The 20527-nt window shown below is 41.9% G+C and overlaps 1 protein-coding gene across 1 annotated transcript; it reads left to right on the forward strand.

Annotated features, from left to right (window-relative positions):
- Positions 1–3598: 3598 nt before the first annotated feature.
- Positions 3599–8933, forward strand: LOC127665218 (spermatogenesis-associated protein 31E1-like). Its single transcript, XM_052157643.1, has 5 exons — positions 3599–3784; positions 4907–4958; positions 5467–5527; positions 5773–8738; positions 8860–8933. Exons 1-5 carry the CDS (start codon positions 3599–3601, stop codon positions 8931–8933), a joined length of 3339 nt encoding a protein of 1112 aa, XP_052013603.1.
- The last annotated feature ends 11594 nt before the right edge of the window (positions 8934–20527 follow it).

The raw sequence follows: 20527 nt of genomic DNA on the forward strand, positions 1-20527 counted from the left end.
GTAATGTTTTTTATGTCTACCATTTTATCTGCATTATTTTTTCATGATAATCTTGAATTTTAATGTTTTTCTATTTATTTCCTCTATTTTATCAGAAATGTCTTCAATGTAAATTTTTATCACAAGGGTTTTGTTTTGTTTTGGTTTTTGGTTTTTGGTTTTTTGGTTTTTTTTTTTGTTTGTTTTTGTTTTTGTTTTTTTTGTTTTTTTTTTTTTTGTTTTTTTTTTTTTTTTTGGTTATTTTGGATTTGGTTTTTCCGAGACATGGTTTCTCTATATAGCCCTGGCTGTCCTGGAATTCACTCTGTAGACCAGGCTGGCCTCGAACTCAGAAATCCACCTGCCTCTGCCTCCCAGGGTGCTAGGATTACAGGTGTATACCATCACCGTCTGGCGAATCACAAATGTTTCTAATTCCACCTTCAATTAATTTAGGAAGAGTTTGTATATCTCCCATTTTATATGTAAAATTATCCATGAAATAGTCAATTTTAACATGTTTTTCTATATATTTCTTGAATTTTACCAGAAATATTTTCCATGTAAATCTTCAATTTTATCTGAAAATGTTTATAATTCCACCTTCAATCAACTTAGAATTATCTTTATGCCTTTCACTTCATCTGTATAATTTCCATGATAATCTTTAATTTTACCATGTTTTTCTATATATTTCTTCAATTTTACCAGAAATATTTTCCATGTAAGTCTTCAAATTTATCAGAAAATGTTTATAATTCCACTTTCAATCAATTTAGGAATACTTTTATGCCTACCATTATTATATCTATATAAAATTTTCCATGATAATCTTCAATTCTAACATGTTTAAAATTTTTAACACCTAAAATTTGTCTACAATTTTATCAGAAATATTTTCCCTGAAATCTTCAATTCTATCATAAAATGTTTCTATTTCATATTTCAAATAATTTAGCAATGTTTTACATATCTACCACTTTACTCTTTAATTTTCCATGAAAATTCTCAATTTTAACGTGTTTTTCTATGTATCTCTTCTATTTTATCTGAAATATTTTCCATGTAAATCTTTAATTTTATCATAAAGTGTTTTTACTTCCCTTTTCAATAAAAAAATAATAAAATATAAAAAAAAGAAAATGGAATTAAAAGGTCCTGTGCAGAAAAAGATGCTTGCTTCTCAGGCCTAGAGGATGAGAGATTACCCTGCCAGTGAAATTGCTCTGTGGAACCTTAACATTCAGAATGTACAAACATGCCGGGCAGTGGTGGCACATGCCTTTATCCCAGCACTTGGGAGGCAGAGGCAGGCAGATTTCTGAGTTCAAGGCCAGCCTGGTTTACAGAGTGAGTTCCAGGACAGGCAGGGCTACACAGAGAAACCCTGTCTCGGAAAACAAACAAAAAAAATGACAAACAGTGGTGATTATTAAAGGTCAAAGGGCAACCCATCAATAGAAGGACTAACAAACAGTTTTAAAGGTAACACAGAGGATGATGATTATCCTACCAGTTCTTCAACAGTCTTAGTTTCTCAGGTTAATTAAGGTTTGGAATTTATAAAGAATACAAGAAATTAGACAACAACAACAAAAAAAAACCCAATCAAATAATAAGGTACAGGTCATAAGAAAAAATTCTCAACAGAGAATTCTTCAATATTCTTTGCCTTCAGGAAAATTCAGATTAGGGCAACACTGAGAATTTTCCTAATGACAATGGCTAAGTGCAAAACAAATGAGACATTCTAGCAAAGATGTGGTAAGGGGCCTCTCAGGAGCTGCTATTGGGTGTGTAAACTAGAGTAGCATGGTGGAAATCAGTGGTTTCAAATCTTTATTATAGAGAAGTAGGAAAAGAAAAAAGATGGAGTGTAAAGAGAAAAACAAAAGATAGAGGTGTGAGCAGGCCATGACCACAGGGAAAGGGGAGAAGAATGGGGACAGAGGGGGAACAGGGAGACAAGAGCATACAGGCAAGAGAGAAAAAGCAAGAGAGCTAGGAGCGGCCTGGCAGCCCCTTTTACAGTGGTCTGGGTTGCCTGGTTATTGCCAGGTAACTGTGGGGTGGGGAAAACCTGGCTGTAGCCAGGTGACTGTGGGGGTGGAGTCCACCCAGAACATAAGGGGCCTGGGCCTATGTGTGACTGATGACCACAGGGTTATGTCCAACAGCCCAGGTGTACGTTTCTGAGCATGAACTCAAAGGATGCAGTCCACATCCTGCAAGGAGATGTGGTACTACTCCCAATAGCAAGACAATTAACTATTTTAAAATACCTAATTAATTCTATTAGAGTTTCATAATTGACAAAAGTGAACATGTAAAGAAAAGAAGCAAAACACTACTAAGCAGTGAAATGATCATAGATGGTTTAGATCATAATTAGCCACATACATTCTTATGGTTAAGACATGAATTTCATTTTCCTTACCGTTCTATACTTGAAGGTAAAAAAAAGTACATTGTTTTAGGTTATATTGAATAATGACAAAGCTAAATAAGTAAGAGACAAAAGGAAGTTTTGTGTCTGACTTGAGAAGAGCTGCAATCACATAATGAACTGACAGGGCTCTGCAGACAGAAGACAACCTGAAAGCAACAATCCCAAAGAAACAACTCAAGTTCCACAGAGAACCCAATTTGTCAAAAACTAAAAACCTGATGGACTCAAGTAGATACCTTCTAGAAGGCAAAGATATGATGTAAATTTCTGGTTTCTTTAGAGACTCAGGTTATACTGATGTTTTGCTGGCGCAGACAGGTAAAATCTTGTTTTGCTAAAGCAGACACACAAATGTTTGGCTGAAGCAGACACAGATGAAAGAATGTTTGGCTGAAGCAGACACGGATATGGATTCATGATGTTTAGAAGGAACATTACACAGACAGTGGGAGCTTGAGCTCTGGTTCGCCATGCTCTACTTTGCGACTCATTGCTGTGGAGAAGCTTGTTCACCTTATACTACCTTGCTGGACTTCACCTGGGGAGTCTTCTTAGAGGGAAACTCACCAAAGAACTGCTAGTGAGATTCCTGAATACTTTCGCTGCTTCCTTGTACTCAGGCCCCATTGTAGAGCATCACAGACTCATAGGCATGGAACTGCCCTTGATGGTTCCTGCATGGTGTCTTCCCAGTGGACTGGTCTGCAGGAGCTGACTTCTGTTTGGTGTTTGCTAGGGGAATGGACTGAGAACCACAAAGACTGTAATTGCTTAGGTAAACTATTTCTACACAGGTCCACTTCCCCATATCCTAATAACCTTTCTTTCCCACTTTCTCTGATGGCTGGTGGGCTAAAGGGGAATTTAACTCCTGTTAACGTGGGTTGAACACAATATATGCCTACACAGAGGAGTACTGAGGCTCAAAGTTAAGGAACAAAACATGGACAGAGGTCCATTTGTGACTGATTTCGGCAGCAGGATGGGGAAGGAGGGAGCAGGGAAAGGACACAGGAGGGGCTGCTCAGCTGGAGGCTGGGGACAGGCTACTGCCAGGAGCCCTTTGTGATGAGGAAGCCATAGCTGTGTGATGTGGCCTGAGCCCTCCTGCTACATCTCACACTGCAGCCCAGGACTCAGTGGCCTCATAGCAGCACTGAGATTCAGAAGATGGAGAATTTGCTGGTTCTGATGAAGAGCGTTATTGATTCGTGGATGAGTCCCAGCACCATGGCCATAGTAATGGATATGAGCATTGGCATTATGTGTGGAGCTGGGCTCTTTCTGCTGCTAATCCCGTTCCTGAAGGAGTATCCAGTGTCACCAGCATCTGGAAGCAAAAGTGACATCCCAAAGGTGAGGAGAGCAATGGAGCAGCAGTCTGTTGTTCATGACTGCTTCTCTCAAATTTCCTAGAAAATGACAATTTTGGTATTTTCTTCAAAACATTAACATAAGAATATTTTCTTTTGATTTAATCTCAGGTATGATATTTGGGGCTGCCTCAACTTGTCCACAGCAGCTGAGTCTGACTTGCCTCATATTCAAGCCAGAGCATGATTTTACAAGCAGCTAATAATAATTTCTCTGTTCCTGTAACTTTTGGAATTCTGGGGACATTTCACAGAATATACAAATGCTAGGTCCTTGGGAGCCATGGTGGGTTATACTTGGTTGTTGGTTGTTATCACTTGCTGCTGTTTGTGCATTGATCAGTAGTTGTGTGCACACAAGTGAGAAGAAAAAGGAGTTTGATAGGTTGACAGTGAAGATCAAATTTCCCCAAAGAACTCAAGCCCTGAATCAGGAGAAAGTATGTTCCCTTTTTCCCCTCTATCCTTTTTTCTCTCCTATCAAGTGTTAGGGGATAGAATGGGTGGAAGAAAATGGGTAAAGAAGGATGGAAGAAAGATAAACCTACAATTTAGTTAAGTCAAGCTACAGACAGGTGCGTGGCATCTGTCCAAGAAGGCAGAGAGGCCACAAAGGAGATGTGGCTTCATTGACAGACTGCATTTATGAGTGGGGGCGGGGGAGGGACACAGGACAAGCTCAGAAAAAGTTGATCTGTCCTCTGTTCATGTGATTGTTTTTGTTGGGGCTGAGCTGATATGAAGCAGGTGATGAGACCAAGGTCCTAAGATCAAGGCTTGAATCTCCTCTGGTCTGAGGAAGCAGATATCACCTGACTGCCCAGAGGCAGCTGCAGAGCTCAGCCTTGGGTAGGATCCTGTCTGAGGAAAACTGACTGAGGACACGTATGAGAACTGTGGCATAGACAGTGTCTTCTTCTCTTGTTCCACCAAGGTCACAAGGAAATGTGTTTATGTCAGTGTGAATGAGTCAAGGATGGATGAGAGAATACTTCCTGGAAAAATGCAGGTTGAATGTTACCCATGACCACAGAGAGCAGGAAGCTTGTCTAACAGAGAGAGGAAGAAGGGTCACTATCTCATTTGTGTTGTTTTTAAATGGCAGAATGTAAAGAGGTGGCAGAAGAAGACCAGGAAGAAAACTGCTGCTGGAAAAGGTAGGCTTCTGCAGTCCTGTGGAGAGAAATTCCCTGTGCCCTGCACTTTAGTGAAGAGGACATGATATGCAGGAAAGAAGAGGGGGCATCTGGGAAGGAAATTAGAATTATGGAATCCCCAGGTTTGGGGATAGAAAGGAGCTGTGGTTGGTCTGGGATGGGTGCTACACACGGGAGTGTTGTTCAAGGCACTGGAGTGATGCTGAGCCCATGTATGGGGGAACCCAGGTCCACCCAACAGCAGGTAGCTTCAATTTTCTCATAGGCAATTCTCTTTCCATAACTAATCCCATGGCCATTAGAATGTTGTAAGTGGAATTACACAGGCTGAGGGAAGAGCAAGTAAAGTGTAAATGTGGAAATGAGGTCCCTCCATCCCCCTTGCTCACATTCAGTGTCCTTGGAATATGGTAGTTGGGTATTAGAGTCTTGTATACACTGTCATAAGAGAGAAGCCTCAGTCCTCTGTGTTCTGATTCTCATCCTGATCCTACATAACTATCTTCAGGTTGTAGAGATGGAGGGAAAGATCGGGAAGAGACCAAGACTCCTTCACAACTTAAAAAAAGGTAAGAAATCTTTGTCTTACGGAATTTTGCATACTAGAATGTGAGCTCAGGGTCTGGGGATCTTCATACTGAAGCTGCTATGTAGTGTGGGATTGGAAGACAGCCCTGGTGGATATGACACTAAGGGGAATGGTCTATGAAGGCAATGGAGGAACTATAACAGTATAAGTACCATACTTACAAAGACTTAGGGACCGCGTGATCCTCTGCTTGGTGATGATGCTTCTGTCTCCTGTCTTTTGCAGTGTCACCAAGCAACTTGTTCAGGACTTCATACCACAACCCTTTTGGAGCCCTAATCAAAATATGGAATACCTTCAACTCTCTCAGCTATTTTCATACCTCAAGGTCCTGGAGGATCTTATGCAGCACAACTTCAAAAGACTTTTCTGGGGCATATCTTCTATTTTCTCTGAATCAGTTGTTGCTAGTGCCCAGGTTTTCAGAAGACCTCCCTTGGCAAAACTTAAATCTGTGAGGTTTACTGATGCCAGAGGCCCTGCCAAAGCTCCATCACAGGCTAAAGAAACTCCACAGAGTTCCAGGTACCAGCCATTACATCACCAACTTGTGACTCCAAAATTGATAGGTGAGAAACAGGTCCAAGAAAAGAAAATCCTCCCAAGCTCTACCCTAAAACAAACACCTCCTTGCTTCAAGAGTAGGGCTTGTGAATTGTCCTATCCTACTGAGAGTAGGATACAGTCATCCCTACCAATTGAAAGCCTATCCCAAAAACATGGACTGCATTCACAATACACCAAAGGTTATGAAGACCAAAAACCCATTCGCACGCCCATTGGGATCTTGCCCAGGAGCATCCTGCCCACTAAACCTACCAGGTCAGCCTCCATCCATCCTGAGCATTGCCAGATACTCCAGCACCATGAGGAGCCACAGAATATACACAAGACAACTAATGTGGGAGAACAGCAAGGATCCCCCAACAGATTCCTCCCATCCAGGAAACTGACCCAGCTTCAGGGACATTTCCCAGCAAACAGAGATCATTATTCCATGAGCAGACCTCAACTCTCCCAGCCTGACCAGCCCTCCATCCTCAACTCCAAAAACTACAAATGTAGCAGAATGATGGGGTCTGTACCCACAGGGCTGCCCTTAAAGAGGGACACAGCAAAGGGTAATGTGTATAACACCATCAAGAAGTTCCTTGGTTTGGGGGCAAAACCAGTGCCTTGCACTTCAAGCAGCAGCCCTGAGGAGGGGCTGACACCCATGAACCCTGCCCTGAGGACAGACAAGCTGTCCTGCATGAGCCCTGGTGAGCTTCATTCCATGCTTGACACCAAGACTGAAAAAAGGGTGGCACCAAATATCACAGCATTTCCAGTAAAACGCAGAACGGGTCCATATATGCAGATCCTTGAGGCGAAGGATCTTGCTTCACCAGGGGATCCAGCTCCAAATCTTCCACAGGTTGTGTATCCCTCCTCACCCATCTGTGATCCCAAGGCTGAATTCTATTCCAAGGCTGCCAGGGTCCTGGAAAAATTGCATCACCAAGATCCAGGAGGGACATTGGTAGATTGTTTATCAACTGCCAGGCTACAGAGAGCTGGATCTATACCTGCAGAGGTTCGGGAGACCCAAAGAGCCCCTCCACCTGCTGCCAGCCATAGGGCCTCAAAGGCCTATACAGATCCACTGCTGAGGTACCTGAGTTTTCTGCGACCTGCTTCCTACTTCCAGGCAGCAAATCCCTACCAGAGCAGGACTATCCGAGGCATTGGAAAAGGCAGCCCACAACCAAATACCAATCCCAAAATGGCCAAGCATGTACCACAGAAAAGTTTTCAGGAGGTGGGCTCAGGACATCATCCCCAGATTGTGGCAATGGTAAGGCCTGGAGAAAGGGTCCCACCTTCAGCAGCCAAACAAACTAAAACAGCTGAGGTAAAAGAAGAGCCACCTTGTACATTGAAAGTGAGTCTGGGATCCAGTGAGATTCACAGTAGCCAGGACATCGATATCAGTCCCGGGGTCTTTGGGTCTTTACAGTCCAACAGAAGCCCAGTTCATCTCCAAACACCTACCCCACAACACTCACAGGATGCAACTCAAAAAACACAAGGGTACAGTAAGATGATTTTGAGTTCAGACAAGCAGCCAGATGCCTTGCCTGTGAGACATCATCCGGATGGCCTCAGTACAGTATACTCCGCTGAGGTCTGCTTGCCTTCACAGAACTCTCTGCCCATCTTCCAGAATACATGCCAAAACCCCAAGACTTCCCAGGGCTTATGTGATGTCTCCATGAGGAGACCTGAGAGGGTGGATACTCAAGACAACAGAGTCCTGAAAGATAAGATCAAAATGAAGGGTCTCAAGGGGGTTCAACCCCATGAAGAGAGGCAGAGTACTATAAGATCTAGAGCCATAAGCCAGGGAGAAAGTCTTGGGAGAGTAAGGCCTTATATTCTGAGCTCCACACAGCTCAAGGATACAACCAAGACTCAGATAGCAGGAAAAGGAGAGGCTACTTGTAAAAGCTCTTGGAAGAACACCACAAGGAATGCTGTACAAGAAAGAAACCTCAGCACAAATTACACAAGGCAAGGGTATTCTTTAGGGAATGATCGTCCCCCAGCAGCTCCTGAGAAGACACAGGAAGTCTTAAAAAAGAAAAAAGTCATCTGCAGTATGATATCTGAACTGCAGTCCCTTGTAAATGCACTGTCTCAGATTGTGAAGAACACTGAACGGGACACATCAAAGGCAGATATGTGTAAAGGGGAATCACTGACATCCCAGCTGGGTAGCATGTCCCACACGTCTGAGGGTCTCTGTAACACACACCATAGCAGAGCAGCAAGCAGAAGGAGCTGTGGCCGTGCCAGCCCTGAGATGCATAACTATCCCTTCACGTACAGAGGAACTAGAGACAAACTGCTGACAGGGACTGAAGTCCAGAAAGTCTGTGACCAACATTGGAACAAAGACAAGAGAGAGACAGGCTTTGACCAGCTCCACATGTCCAAGGGAAAAGAACTTCCATGTGGGTACAGGGGAATTGGAGACAAGCAGGCGTCCCGTCTTTCAGACAAGAGAGACCTTGACCCAGGTAAAATTATAACAGATATTGTAATGGACCACTGTCCACATAGAAGCTCCAAGGGGTACAAGCAGTCATTCGGATACAGAGAAATTGAAGATGAACAGCAGTCAGGTGTTGACTTTGACCCACACCAAAGTACAAAGAAAGAAATGTGCAGTGGCTGCTTTCTGAGGCCCAAAGAGAACCATCCAGTCAAGCACAGGGGAACCAACTGCCTCTGGCCTTCAATTGCTGCCCAGCGAGCCTTTGGCCCCAGGTAGACCTAACCAGAATAGGTCAGGGAGCAGGTGGCTCAGGCCATCCTTGCTTTCACACACCAGGATTTTCTAGAAGATGTCCCATCTGCCCAGCCATTGTGTCCCCCCTGCCTCCTGGTAATAAACTTGCTTTGTCCCTGCAAGGAATCTCTTCTTCTTCCTGGAGCTCTTCCCTCCCTGCTCACGGCTCCTTCCCAGATGCGAGCTGCTTCCTGGTTCATGCTCCTGCCTTTGAGCACAGTGCTTTCTGTCCTACAGTGATGTAGCAGGGGAAGGTCAGCATTGCTTCAGCCTCAGTGTGGTTGATGGAAGGACAGGGCACATGGGAAGGTACAGTCACTTTGAGGTGTCAGCCCCACACAGTCCCGTCGCTGTCAAGTTAGTATTAATCTTTCTGTCATGACAGAGACAACAAAAGGCTACACTTTTTCAGAATGAGCCAACCATGTGAAGGCCCCACCAAGGTCTGTGGCCCAATGTGTCCCCTTCACTGTACCACCTTGATGTTTGTATCACTGTACAGAATGATGTGTAGAGATAACAATCACAAACTTTCACCCCCAGTTCCAAGGTAGGAGAATCTCTACCTGAATTTCTAGGACACATTAGAAAACACCTATCCCAGGAGCCCCTACTCACTCTGGTGCAGGCTGAGCCCCCATCAACACTTACCTCAGCCTGGGTGATAAGTCAGTGTCTGTCCACAGTCTGCCTTCCTCTGTGACTAAAGTAGGGTCCAGTAGAACCTGCAGTGTGTGACCATGGATCATTACTGAGGGACATGTCACACAGCCCTGCCCAGTAACACAGCAGAGCCTGCAGAGAAACCAGACATGGCATTGAGTCCACTCAGTGCCCTCCCTGGAGACCTGGACCATCCTGTCCAGGCATGTGGACATGTGGACACGCAGCTCACGTGATGCTGCACCAGTGCCACTCTGGTGTAGGGAGTGCCTGTCAGCCTGTAGTTTGTTTCCTGGTGGAAGGTTTTTATGTGGATAATTTGGAAACCTACATTCCTACTCTATAATCCTGTGAGCTCTGAGGAGACCACAGATCCTATTTGCATCCGTTGTCTGTCAAAGTTCAACCTCCTCTCCTATAATATTTTTTTCAGTTCCGCATCCCTCCTGCAAAGCCCCAAATGAAACAAGCCATTTCTCATCCCCCACTGCTTCACCAGATCTCATCTCAACTACTTGTTTTGTACTTTCTTCATAGTATTTGTTTTTAGTGTAAAATTAAGAAAATCTAGCAAAACATGTATGTGATGTCAATTCATTAGTATAATATAATCAAGTACACCAACACCCAGGGTAAAGGTGCAGGATGGTGTCAGCCCCTCACAGCCCATGTGCTCCTCCATCATCACGGCTACCAACCACAAGGGATGCCACCTTGACTTAGGAATCTCCTTTTGTAAGTAGAATGCTGATTCACTGGGCCTGTACTGCTCAACGCAGCAGCCTGGCCGGCTCACACTCGGGTCTCCTCTCTGTCTGGCATCGTCCATTTGACACTGCATCATAGGATGATGTATCCTTGCTCAGTAGAGACACATCTGAATCTTTGTATTAAGTAGTTTCACACTATTTTAATGTACCCAGATTTCCCTATTCATTCCAAAGTTGACAGATGCTCACAATCCCTTGTTTGATTGCTCTGACTGCCCTCAGACCTGCTTCCTCCCTGTATGCTGCGATTAATAGCTTATGTGCTTCTAGGGCTCCAGCTCAGGTGTGCAGAGTTTCCACTGACACAAGGACTGGTTCATTTTGTGACCCCCTTGAGGACTCTTTTCCCAAGCTTGAAGTGTTCTGAAACTGTAGTATTAGCTGATGGAGTTAGGGACTTTTATTATGTTTGGTGCCTGTTTATATATCTGTAAATGTAAGATGGGGTATAGAGCTAAACAAGGAATTTTCAACTAAAGAATGTTGATTTACTGAGAAGCACCTAAAGAAATGTTCAAATCTTTAGTTATCAGGGAAATGCAAATCAAAACAACCCTGAGATTCTACCTCACACCAGTCAGAATGGCTAAAATAAAAAACTCAGGTGACAGCAGATGCTGGTGAGGATATAGAGAAAGAGGAACACTTCTCCATTGCTTGTGGAATTGCAAGCTGTTATAACCACTCTGGAAATCAGTTTGGTAGCTCCTCAGAAAATTGTACATAGTACTACCAGAGGACTAGGCTATACTGCTCCTGGGCAAATACCCAGGAGATACTCCTATATGTAATAAGGACACTTGCTCCACTATGTTCATAGAAGCCCTATTTATAATAGCCCAAAGCTAAAAGGAACCCAGATGTCCTTCAACAGAAGAATGGATACAGAAAATGTGGTATATTTACACAATGGAGTACTACTCAGCTATTAAAAACAATGAATTCATGAAATACTTAGGCAAATGGATTGAACTAGAAAATATCATCCTGAGTGAGGTAACTCAATCACAAATGAACACACACTGTATGCACTTGCTGATAAGTGGATATTAGCTCAGAACACCCAAGATACAATTCATAGACCACATGAAGCTCAAGAATAAGGAAGACCAAAGAGTTGGTGCTTTGGTTCTTCTGAGAAGGGAAACAAAATACTTACAGGAGTAAATATGGAGATAAAGGATAGAGCAGCGAATGAAGGAAAGGCCATCCAAAGACTGCCCCACCTGGGGATTCATCCAATATGCAGTCACCAAACCTCAGCACTATTGTGGATGCCAAGAAATGCTTGTTGAAAGGAGCCTGATATGGTGGTCTCCTGAGAGGCTCTGCCAGAACCTTGCAAATACAGATTCTGTCAGCCAACCATTGGACTGAGAAAGGGGTCAACAATGGAGGAGTTAGAGAAAGGATTGAAGGACCTGAAGGGATTTGCAACCTCATGGGAAGAGCAACAATATCAACCAATGAGACACCACCAGAACTCCCAGAGACTAAGCCATCAACCAAGAAGCACACATGGCTCCAGCTGCATATGTAGCAGAGGATGGCCTTGTCAGGCATTAATGGGAGGAGAAGTCCTTGGTCCTAGGAAGGCTTAATTGAGGCCCTAGAATATGGGAATTGAGGGTGGGGAGGTGGGAATGGGGTAGGTGGAGGAACATCCTCACAGAAGCAGTAGGAGGGAGGATGGGATAGGTGGTTTATGGGAGGGGAAGAAATTGGGAAAGAGGACAACATTTGAAATGTAAATAAAAAAAAATACTCAATTAAAATAAAGGAGAAAATAAATGTGGAAACACCTTTGATTGCTGCTCTCTGTGCTGCTAACCAGCTGCTTTGCTCACACCTCAGACTTTCCTCTGTTCACTTTCCTATAGATTGTGCTGTTAGGAACGTCATGTGCTATCCCTGCTCCACCCCGTGTCACACTGAAACTCCGGTCCCTGGTGCGATGTGGGCTCGGGGACATAATTAGGTTATGGGGATGGATACCCTTGTACATAGAAACAGAGAAGAACTTCTATGTGCTCTATCATCTATGTGTAGTGTGTTTTGTTGTGTGTTTGTGTATGTGTGTTGTGTGTGCCAGTGTGCACCTTTCTCTTTGTTTCCTTGGTGGGTGGTGTACCAATATGAAAGGCCCATCTGCAAACCAGGAAGAGGGTCCTCACTACAAACAAATCATGTGTGTAGCACCTTCCTAATTGATCTTGACCTTAGGGAGGGGCTAGAGCATATAGGCCAGGGAAGGCTAGGGGAGGGGACCTCCATCTCTGTAGATATGTGGAAGATGTCAACCTCACTGCATAATAACTTTCCTGGTATAACTTGGCAGGGAGGGACACCACACCTCCGGAGGTAAAGCATAACCTATGCTCTGTAGGTAAGGCCTATGCACTCACTGATTCCCAGAGTGGATCCGAGTTTGTCACTGGGAACTTAGGAAGAAAGGTAGATGTAAAGTCTCCCCTTGGGAAGAATTCTATTGACACCTAAGCTGATAAGTTTTTACTTGCTTTCTTATGTCAGGGCAGAAGTTGTGGGCAAGATGTGAGTCTGGCAGAATATATGGGTCAATGACAGAAGGTGGGATGTCCAGCAGGACATGATACCTTTCCCTGTATCAGGTGGCACTGGGGTCAGGAGGTCTAGCAGGTCCTGGTACCTGGCACTGCACATGCCACATTAGAAGAGATGCTGTCTAGGCAGGACTGGTGTCTAGAAATCTGTTTTGTGAGTGTCCTAAATGTCCATAAGCTAACAATGTCTGTATGTTGTTAACTGTGTGACAGATGCATGCTCTGTACATATATAAGATTGTAAGATATCAGGCCCTGTTGCATACCACAGCCAACTGCAGGTGACAATGCAGTGCTATGATCAGATCCAGCTGGAGAGCTCCTCCCTGCCACACATAATATGTTGAGAATCTGTCCTCACCAAACCACACACTATACCACCATCACCCTTGCACTTCTCTCCAGAGGTGACTTGATGGCCAGGCCAAATTCACACAGTTTGATGTTGCTGTGTGCAATGCTGTTCTCATTAATTAGTGAACAGAACACACAATCTGTGCTGGGACTGCTCCACCTGTAGACAGCTGGCCTTTGCAATGTGGCTCACCAGATCTCCCTCAGCAGCACATTCCAGCACCATAAAGATATGTTTCCTGGTTTTGATGATGTGGAACAAATTCATATTTGGATGGTCCAGAAGTTTAATGATGTCAATATCAGTCTGATTTACTGAGTCATTTTCCTCCCTTTCCTGGATCCTGAAAGGAAGAAGTCAAACTATCATTATTTGCAGATGACATGATAGTCTACCTAAGTGACCCAAAAAACTCCACTAGAGAACTCCTACAGCTGATAAACAACATCAGCAAAGTGGCAGGTTATAAAATCAACTCAAGCAAATCAGTTGCCTTCCTATACTCAAAGGATAAGCAGGCTGAGAAAGAAATTAGGGAAATGACCCCCTTCACAATAGCCACAAACAGTATAAAGTATCTTGGGGTGACTCTTACCAAACATGTGAAAGATCTGTATGACAATAACTTCAAGACTCTGAAGAAGGAAACGGAAGAAGACCTCAAAAAATGGGAAAACCTCCCATGCTCATGGATTGGTAGAATCAATATAGTTAAAATGGCCATTTTGCCAAAAGCAATATACAGATTCAATGCAATACCCATCAAAATCCCAACTCAATTCTTCACAGAGTTAGAAAGAGCAATTATCAAATTCATCTGGAACAACAAAAAACCCAGGATAGCTAAAACTATTCTCAGCAACAAAAGAAAGTCTGGGGGAATCAGTATCCCTGACCTCAAGCAATACTACAGAGCAATAGTGTTAAAAACTGCATGGTATTGGTACAGTGACAGGCAGGAGGATCAATGGAACAGGAGTGAAGATCCAGAAATGAACCCACACACCTATGGCCACTTGATCCTCAACAAAGAGGCTGAAAACATCCAATGGAAAAAAGATAGCCTTTTCAACAAATGGTGCTGGTTCAACTGGAGGTCGGCATGCAGAAGAATGGGAATTGATCCATCCTTGTCTCCTTGTACTAAGCTCAACTCCAAATGGATCAAGGACCTCCACATAAAGCCAGACACTCTGAAGCTAACAGAAAAGAAACTGGGGAAGACCCTTGAGGACATCGGTACAGGGAGAAAGTTTCTGAACAGAACACCAAGAGCAAGAATTGACAAATGGGACCTCATAAAATTACAAAGTTTCTGTAAGGCAAAGGACACCATCAAGAGGACAAATCGGCAACCAACAAATTGGGAAAAGATCTTCACCAATCCTACATCAGATAGAGGGCTAATATCCAATATATATAAAGAATTCAAGAAGTTAGACTCCAGAAAACCGAACAACCCTATTCAAAAATGGGGTACAGAGTTAAACAAAGAATTCTCATCTGAAGAACTTCGGATGGCGGAGAAGCATCTTAAAAAATGCTCAACTTCATTAGTCATTAGGGAAATGCAAATCAAAACAACCCTGAGATTTCATCTTACACCAGTCAGAATGGCTAAGATTAAAAATTCAGGAGACAGCAGGTGTTGGAGAGGGTGTGGAGAAAGAGGAACACTCCTCCACTGCTGGTGGGGTTGCAAATTGGTACAACCACTCTGGAAATCAGTCTGGCAGTTCCTCCGAAAACTGGGCACCTCACTTCCAGAAGATCCTGCTATACCACTCCTGAGCATATACCCAGAGGACTCCCCACCATGTAATAAGGATACATGCTCTACTATGTTCATAGCAGCCCTATTTATAATTGCCAGATGCTGGAAAGAACCCAGGTATCCCTCAACAGAAGAGTGGATGCAAAAAATGTGGTATATATACACAATGGAGTACTATTCAGCCATTAGAAACAATGAATTCATGAAATTCTTAGGCAAATGGATGGAGCTAGAGAACATCATACTAAGTGAGGTAACCCAGACTCAAAAGGTAAATCATGATATGCACTCACTAATAAGTGGATATTAACCTAGAAAACTGGAATACCCAAAACATAAGCCACACATCAAATGAGGTACAAGAAGAAAGGAGGAGTGGCCCCTGGTTCTGGAAAGACTCAGTGAAGCAGTATTTGGCAAAACCAGAACGGGGAAGTGGGAAGGGGTGGGTGGGAGGACAGGGGAAGAGAAGGGGGCTTACGGGACTTTCGGGCAGTGGGGGGCTAGAAAAGGGGAAATCATTTGAAATGTAAATAAATTATATCGAATAAAAAAAATTTTAAAAAAACTAGGATAATACTAGCTATCATAATGTTTAAGGGAAATACAATATAAAATATGTAATTTGTCTTCTCTTTTTTAAATATGCAAATTTTAATGCCAAAACATATATGGGGGAAATGAAATAAATGTTTTCATGCAGCTGAAATTAGGAGATCAAACTCTCTTGTTACAACTTGGATTTTCGAAAATGTTTTTATTTTTATTGTTTTGATAATATATAGCTGTGTGTGTCTGCATGTAGGTATGACCATGTGAGTGTAGGAGACTGCAAAAACCAGAGGTACCAGATCATTGGGAGTTATAGTTTCAGAACTACCTGATGTGGGTGCTTGGAACTAGAAGAAAAATAAAAGTTCTTAACCTCTGAGCCATCTTTCTATTCCCTTATTAGATATTTTATATAAGCCTCAATAAGTACAAATCAAACATTTGTAACAGATCTTGAAAAATAAAAAGTAAAGTATTAAAGCATATTACTAGAAAAAAATTTAAAAAAAAAACACCAAATACACTAAACAAAGAAAGAATATTAAAAGCAGTAAGGGAAAAGAGGCAAGTAACTTATAAAGGCAGACCTATCAGAATTACACCAGACTTCTCAACAGAGACAATGAAAGCTAGTAGATCCTGGGCAGACCTCATACAGACCCTAAGAGAACACAAATGCCAGCCCAGACTACTATACCCAGCAAAACTCTCAATCACCATACATGGAGAAACCAAGATATTCCATGATAAAACCAAATTTACACACTATCTTCCCACAAATCCAACCCTACAAGGGATAATAGATGGACAACAGTAACACAAGGAGGGAAACTACACCCTAGAAAAAACAAGAAATAATCTCTTTCCAACAAACCCTTAGAAGATAACCACACAAACATAAAAATAACATCAAAAATAACAGGAAGCAACAATCACTATTCCTTAATATCTCTTAACATTAATGGACTCAATTCCCCAATAAAAAGACGTAGATTAACAGAAATATTGCTCATGTAAATCTTCAATTTTATCAGAAAATGTTTGTAATTCCTCTTTCAATTAATTTAGTAATGATTTTTATGTCTACCATTTTATCTGCATTATTTTTCATGATAATCTTCAATTTTAACACGTTTTCTATTTTACCAGAAATAGTTTCTATGTAAATCTCTAATTTTATCACAAAATGTTTATAATTCAATTAATTTAGAAAGGTTTTTTTATATCTACCATTTTATCTGTATAATTTCCAATGAAATAGTCAATTTTAACATGATTTTCTATATATTTCTTGAATTTTATCAGAAAGACTTTCCATGTAAATCTTCAATTTTACCTGAAAATATTTATAATTCCATTTTTAATCAACTTAGAATTATTTTATGCCTATTTTATCTATATAATTTTACATGATAATCTTCAATTTTATCATGTTATTATATATATCTCTTCAATTTTATCAGAAATATTTTCCATGTAAGTCTTAAACTTTATCAGAAAATGTTTATAACTCCAGTTTCAATCAACTTAGAAATACTTTTATGCTTACCAATATTATAGCTATATAAAATTTTTGATGATAATCTTCAAGTTTAACATGTTTTTCTACATTTTTCTACAATTTTAACAGAAATATATTTTTTTTTTTGGATTTGGTTTTTTCGAGACAGGGTTTCTCTGTATAGCCCTGGCTATCCTGGAGCTCACTCTGTAGACCAGGCTGGCCTCGAACTCAGAAATCCGCCTGCCTCTGCCTCCCAGAGTGCTGGGATTTCAGGCGTGCGCCACCACTGCCCGGCTCAGAAATATTTTCAACATAAATCTTCAATTCTATCAAAATGTTTTACTTCCTTTTTCAATTAATTTAGCAATGTCTTTATATCTACCATTTTACTCTTTAATTTTCCATGAAAATCATCAATTTTAATGTGTTTTTCTATATATCTCTTCTATTTTATCAGAAATATTTTCCATGTAAATCTTCAATTTTATCATAAAATGTTTTTACTTCCTTTTTCAATAAAAGAACATGCTTTTCAAAAAAGATCTAGAGGCATTCGCCAGGGAAAAAGGCTTGTGAGAGTAAGGCCTTTTATTCAGAGCTCAACCACACTCAAGGGTACAGCCAAGATCATATATTCTGAAAGATACTTAAGTGCTAAGGATAAAGAAAAAACAGAGAAATCTTTTTTTCTTCAGACCTTTCTTGGAGAAATTTTTAGAGAGTATGGATCCTCAAAAGATCAGAGAACTTTTTAGATATAGAACTTTCAAATAAAGATTAAAATTCCTTTCTTCTGGGACTCCACTAGTGAAGTCTGGGAGTTAGATCTGAGACGTTCGGGTAGAGAAGGACCAAAGGCTACTTTACTTAATGCCCTGCCCTTGTGCTGCATGTGTTAATTGCCTAACCTAGCTGTTTTTAACCCTCAGAATGAGGAAGAATATTTTTAGGACTTTCTAAAAGTTGTCAGCAAGCATGCAGTATAGTCAGAGAGCAAGAACACCTGGAGACCATCAGTCTTTAAAGACACACCTGCATCAGACTCTGTGACCAGCTGTGCAGGCTCCAGGCAACTTGACCCAGCAAAGGACAAAGAAAGAATGGGCTGTGACTGCCTTACAAGTCCCAGTGTGGAAGGAAATGCTGCCAGACGGTACATCAAATTCAAACAGATAAATGTCAAGGACTGGAGTGATAAGTGCCAGGAGCCATTCTCACAGAGATCTCAAAACCTCCTCCTGTCAGCCATCTTACATGCTCAAGTCTGCTTTTAGAAGAAAAAATATTAGCTTTTAGGTTTGCCAAATATCAAGTTGGTCAGCACATATAGAGCTCATGTTGGTTAGAACAAACAGAGCTCACCTGCAGTTAGGTTACTATAGCAATCTCTTTCCACTTCACCTCCTCGTGATCATTTTAGTTTTCCAGCTTCCTTGAAGCCCAAGCCAGCTTTGTCATGAGATTCTGAGAGATAATTCTGAGAGACTACTTCCTAGAGACAATGTTTAGAGACAGTGCTTGCCCCCTGAGAGGCTGTTCCCCAGAGACAATGTTTGCTCCCTCATACCCCCTCCCTACATCCTGCTTGCTTTCCTTTATATTGTGGTGTGTAAAACAATAAAATTTGACAAGCTTGATCGGAATCCTGTCTTGCTGTCCATCTCTTGCATCTCTTGTCCCCCATTCTCCCCTAGGTGGTCCAGGAACCCTGTTGACTGTCCTGTGGGTCGGGACAAATAAGGTCTGGGTAAAAATGAACAGACTCAAGAGGGCTTGGTGTCTTATAAAGCAATGAAACAATGTGTTGATGGGTTTCCATCAGAGAGATGTAATAAAAATAGCCATTATGGCACAGAGGAGGGAAAAAAGTTGTTTTGAAGCAGTTTTTCTGTTTTATCAAAGCTAGATTACTACTAATCCGAAATAGGTTTGGGTACATAATTAGAGCATCTAGTAGCTATAGTTACAAAATCAGCAAAATAATTAATGTAACACAATAAAATATCTATAGAAAACAAAAGGAAGCAAATGGGTAGTAAACATAAGCTGGAGAATGAAATGAAATGTTAATAGCAAGGCTAACTACACCAGTGAACGGCCATGACCATGTGCTTTATAGGGGACGGGTGATAAACTTAAAAAGGACTATGGTTTTGAGAAGGAGTTTGTTTGCTTGTTGTTTTGTTTAGGTTTTATTTTGTTTTGTATTTAATGCAGCTCAGGTTGGCCAATAATGTCACAACTCTAAAGCTTCATCTTCCTTGGTTTGAGGAATATTGACATTGCTACCAGGCCAAAATAAAGAAAGATGGTATTAAATGTAATTTCTAGTTCAGGAGAAAAAGGTTGGCGATGTAGAGAACTGCACAAAGGAGGCAAATGTGTGAGAAGGAAGAAAGGGAGAGAGGTTAGAAAGGAATGAATGGAGGAAGGGAGGGAGGGAGGAAAGGAGGGAGGGAGGGAGGAAGGAGGGAAGGAAGGAAGGGAAGGAAGGAAGGGAGGGAAGGAGAGAGGGAGGGAAGGAGAGAGGGAGGGAGGAAGGAAGTAAGAAAAAAAGGAAAGGGAAGGAAAGGGAAGGGAATGGAAGGGAAGGGGGAGGGAAGGGGGATGGAAGAGAGGGAGTGAGGGCTGGAGGAAGGGAGGGAAGAGGGACTGCCAGCAGAAGTTTCATTCCTAGAAGACGTGAATCACTATGTTGAAAATCCCAGCAAGCTCATCAAACAAAATTTTCAAAACCTAAGTAAATAAAATAACTACAACTATTAAACATTCTTACAGGTTATGGAAAATAACACTACTATTAAAACTATGTTCTCAGCATGCTCCAGATGCACACACTGTCTACTTTCAAAGATCCTCTTAGATTTCACCAGTTACTAGATTACAATCTAGTCATCAGAACATCATTTGCATGTCACTGCCCTGGCAGAACACGCAGGTGGCCAGCCTTCACCTCTCAGTCTCCTCCTGTCCGGTGTCTAGAATCACAGATTAGCCATTTGAAGCCTGCAGACAGAGTGCAGGAGTGTTATGGGGAGGGCTCCAGTTGTCTCTGCTCTCCACCCTGCAGCTGGTTGGGTTCTCGTGCTCCTGAAAGAGAGGAAACCCAGATGAGACTCAGTGTAAGATCACACACCCAGAATTTAGTGAGTGAGCAAGAGAAATCAAATACACACTTAAAAAAACAAGTGGGCCTAGCAGAATAAACACACACCTCTCCTTTCACTGTAAATTATTCCTGTGCCTCCCTCAGAGTGGGAACATGAAGGTCAGGGGTTTGCTTCACTTAAAAGCCCATTTTACCATGAAGTAAGTCTAAATGTTTATATATGCTTATGTCATAAAATATACATTACAATGCAATATATATGAATATATGTATATATTACAAAAATATGCACAGGAATCTAACTACACCCAGAGGTGAAAGGTTTATTGGAGGAAGG

This window comes from Apodemus sylvaticus, chromosome 14 (assembly GCF_947179515.1).
Source record: "Apodemus sylvaticus chromosome 14, mApoSyl1.1, whole genome shotgun sequence".
NCBI lineage: Eukaryota > Metazoa > Chordata > Mammalia > Rodentia > Muridae > Apodemus > Apodemus sylvaticus.

Bases quoted from the DNA above. Each gene is read 5' to 3' on its own strand.
- LOC127665218 (XM_052157643.1), top strand. From the start codon at position 3,599: ATGGAGAATTTGCTGGTTCTGATGAAGAGCGTTATTGATTCGTGGATG. The intron at 3,785-4,906 runs GTGAGGAGAGCA...TTTAAATGGCAG, and splicing joins GCAAAAGTGACATCCCAAAG to AATGTAAAGAGGTGGCAGAA. The intron at 8,739-8,859 runs GTACAAAGAAAG...CTTTGGCCCCAG, and splicing joins TGACTTTGACCCACACCAAA to GTAGACCTAACCAGAATAGG.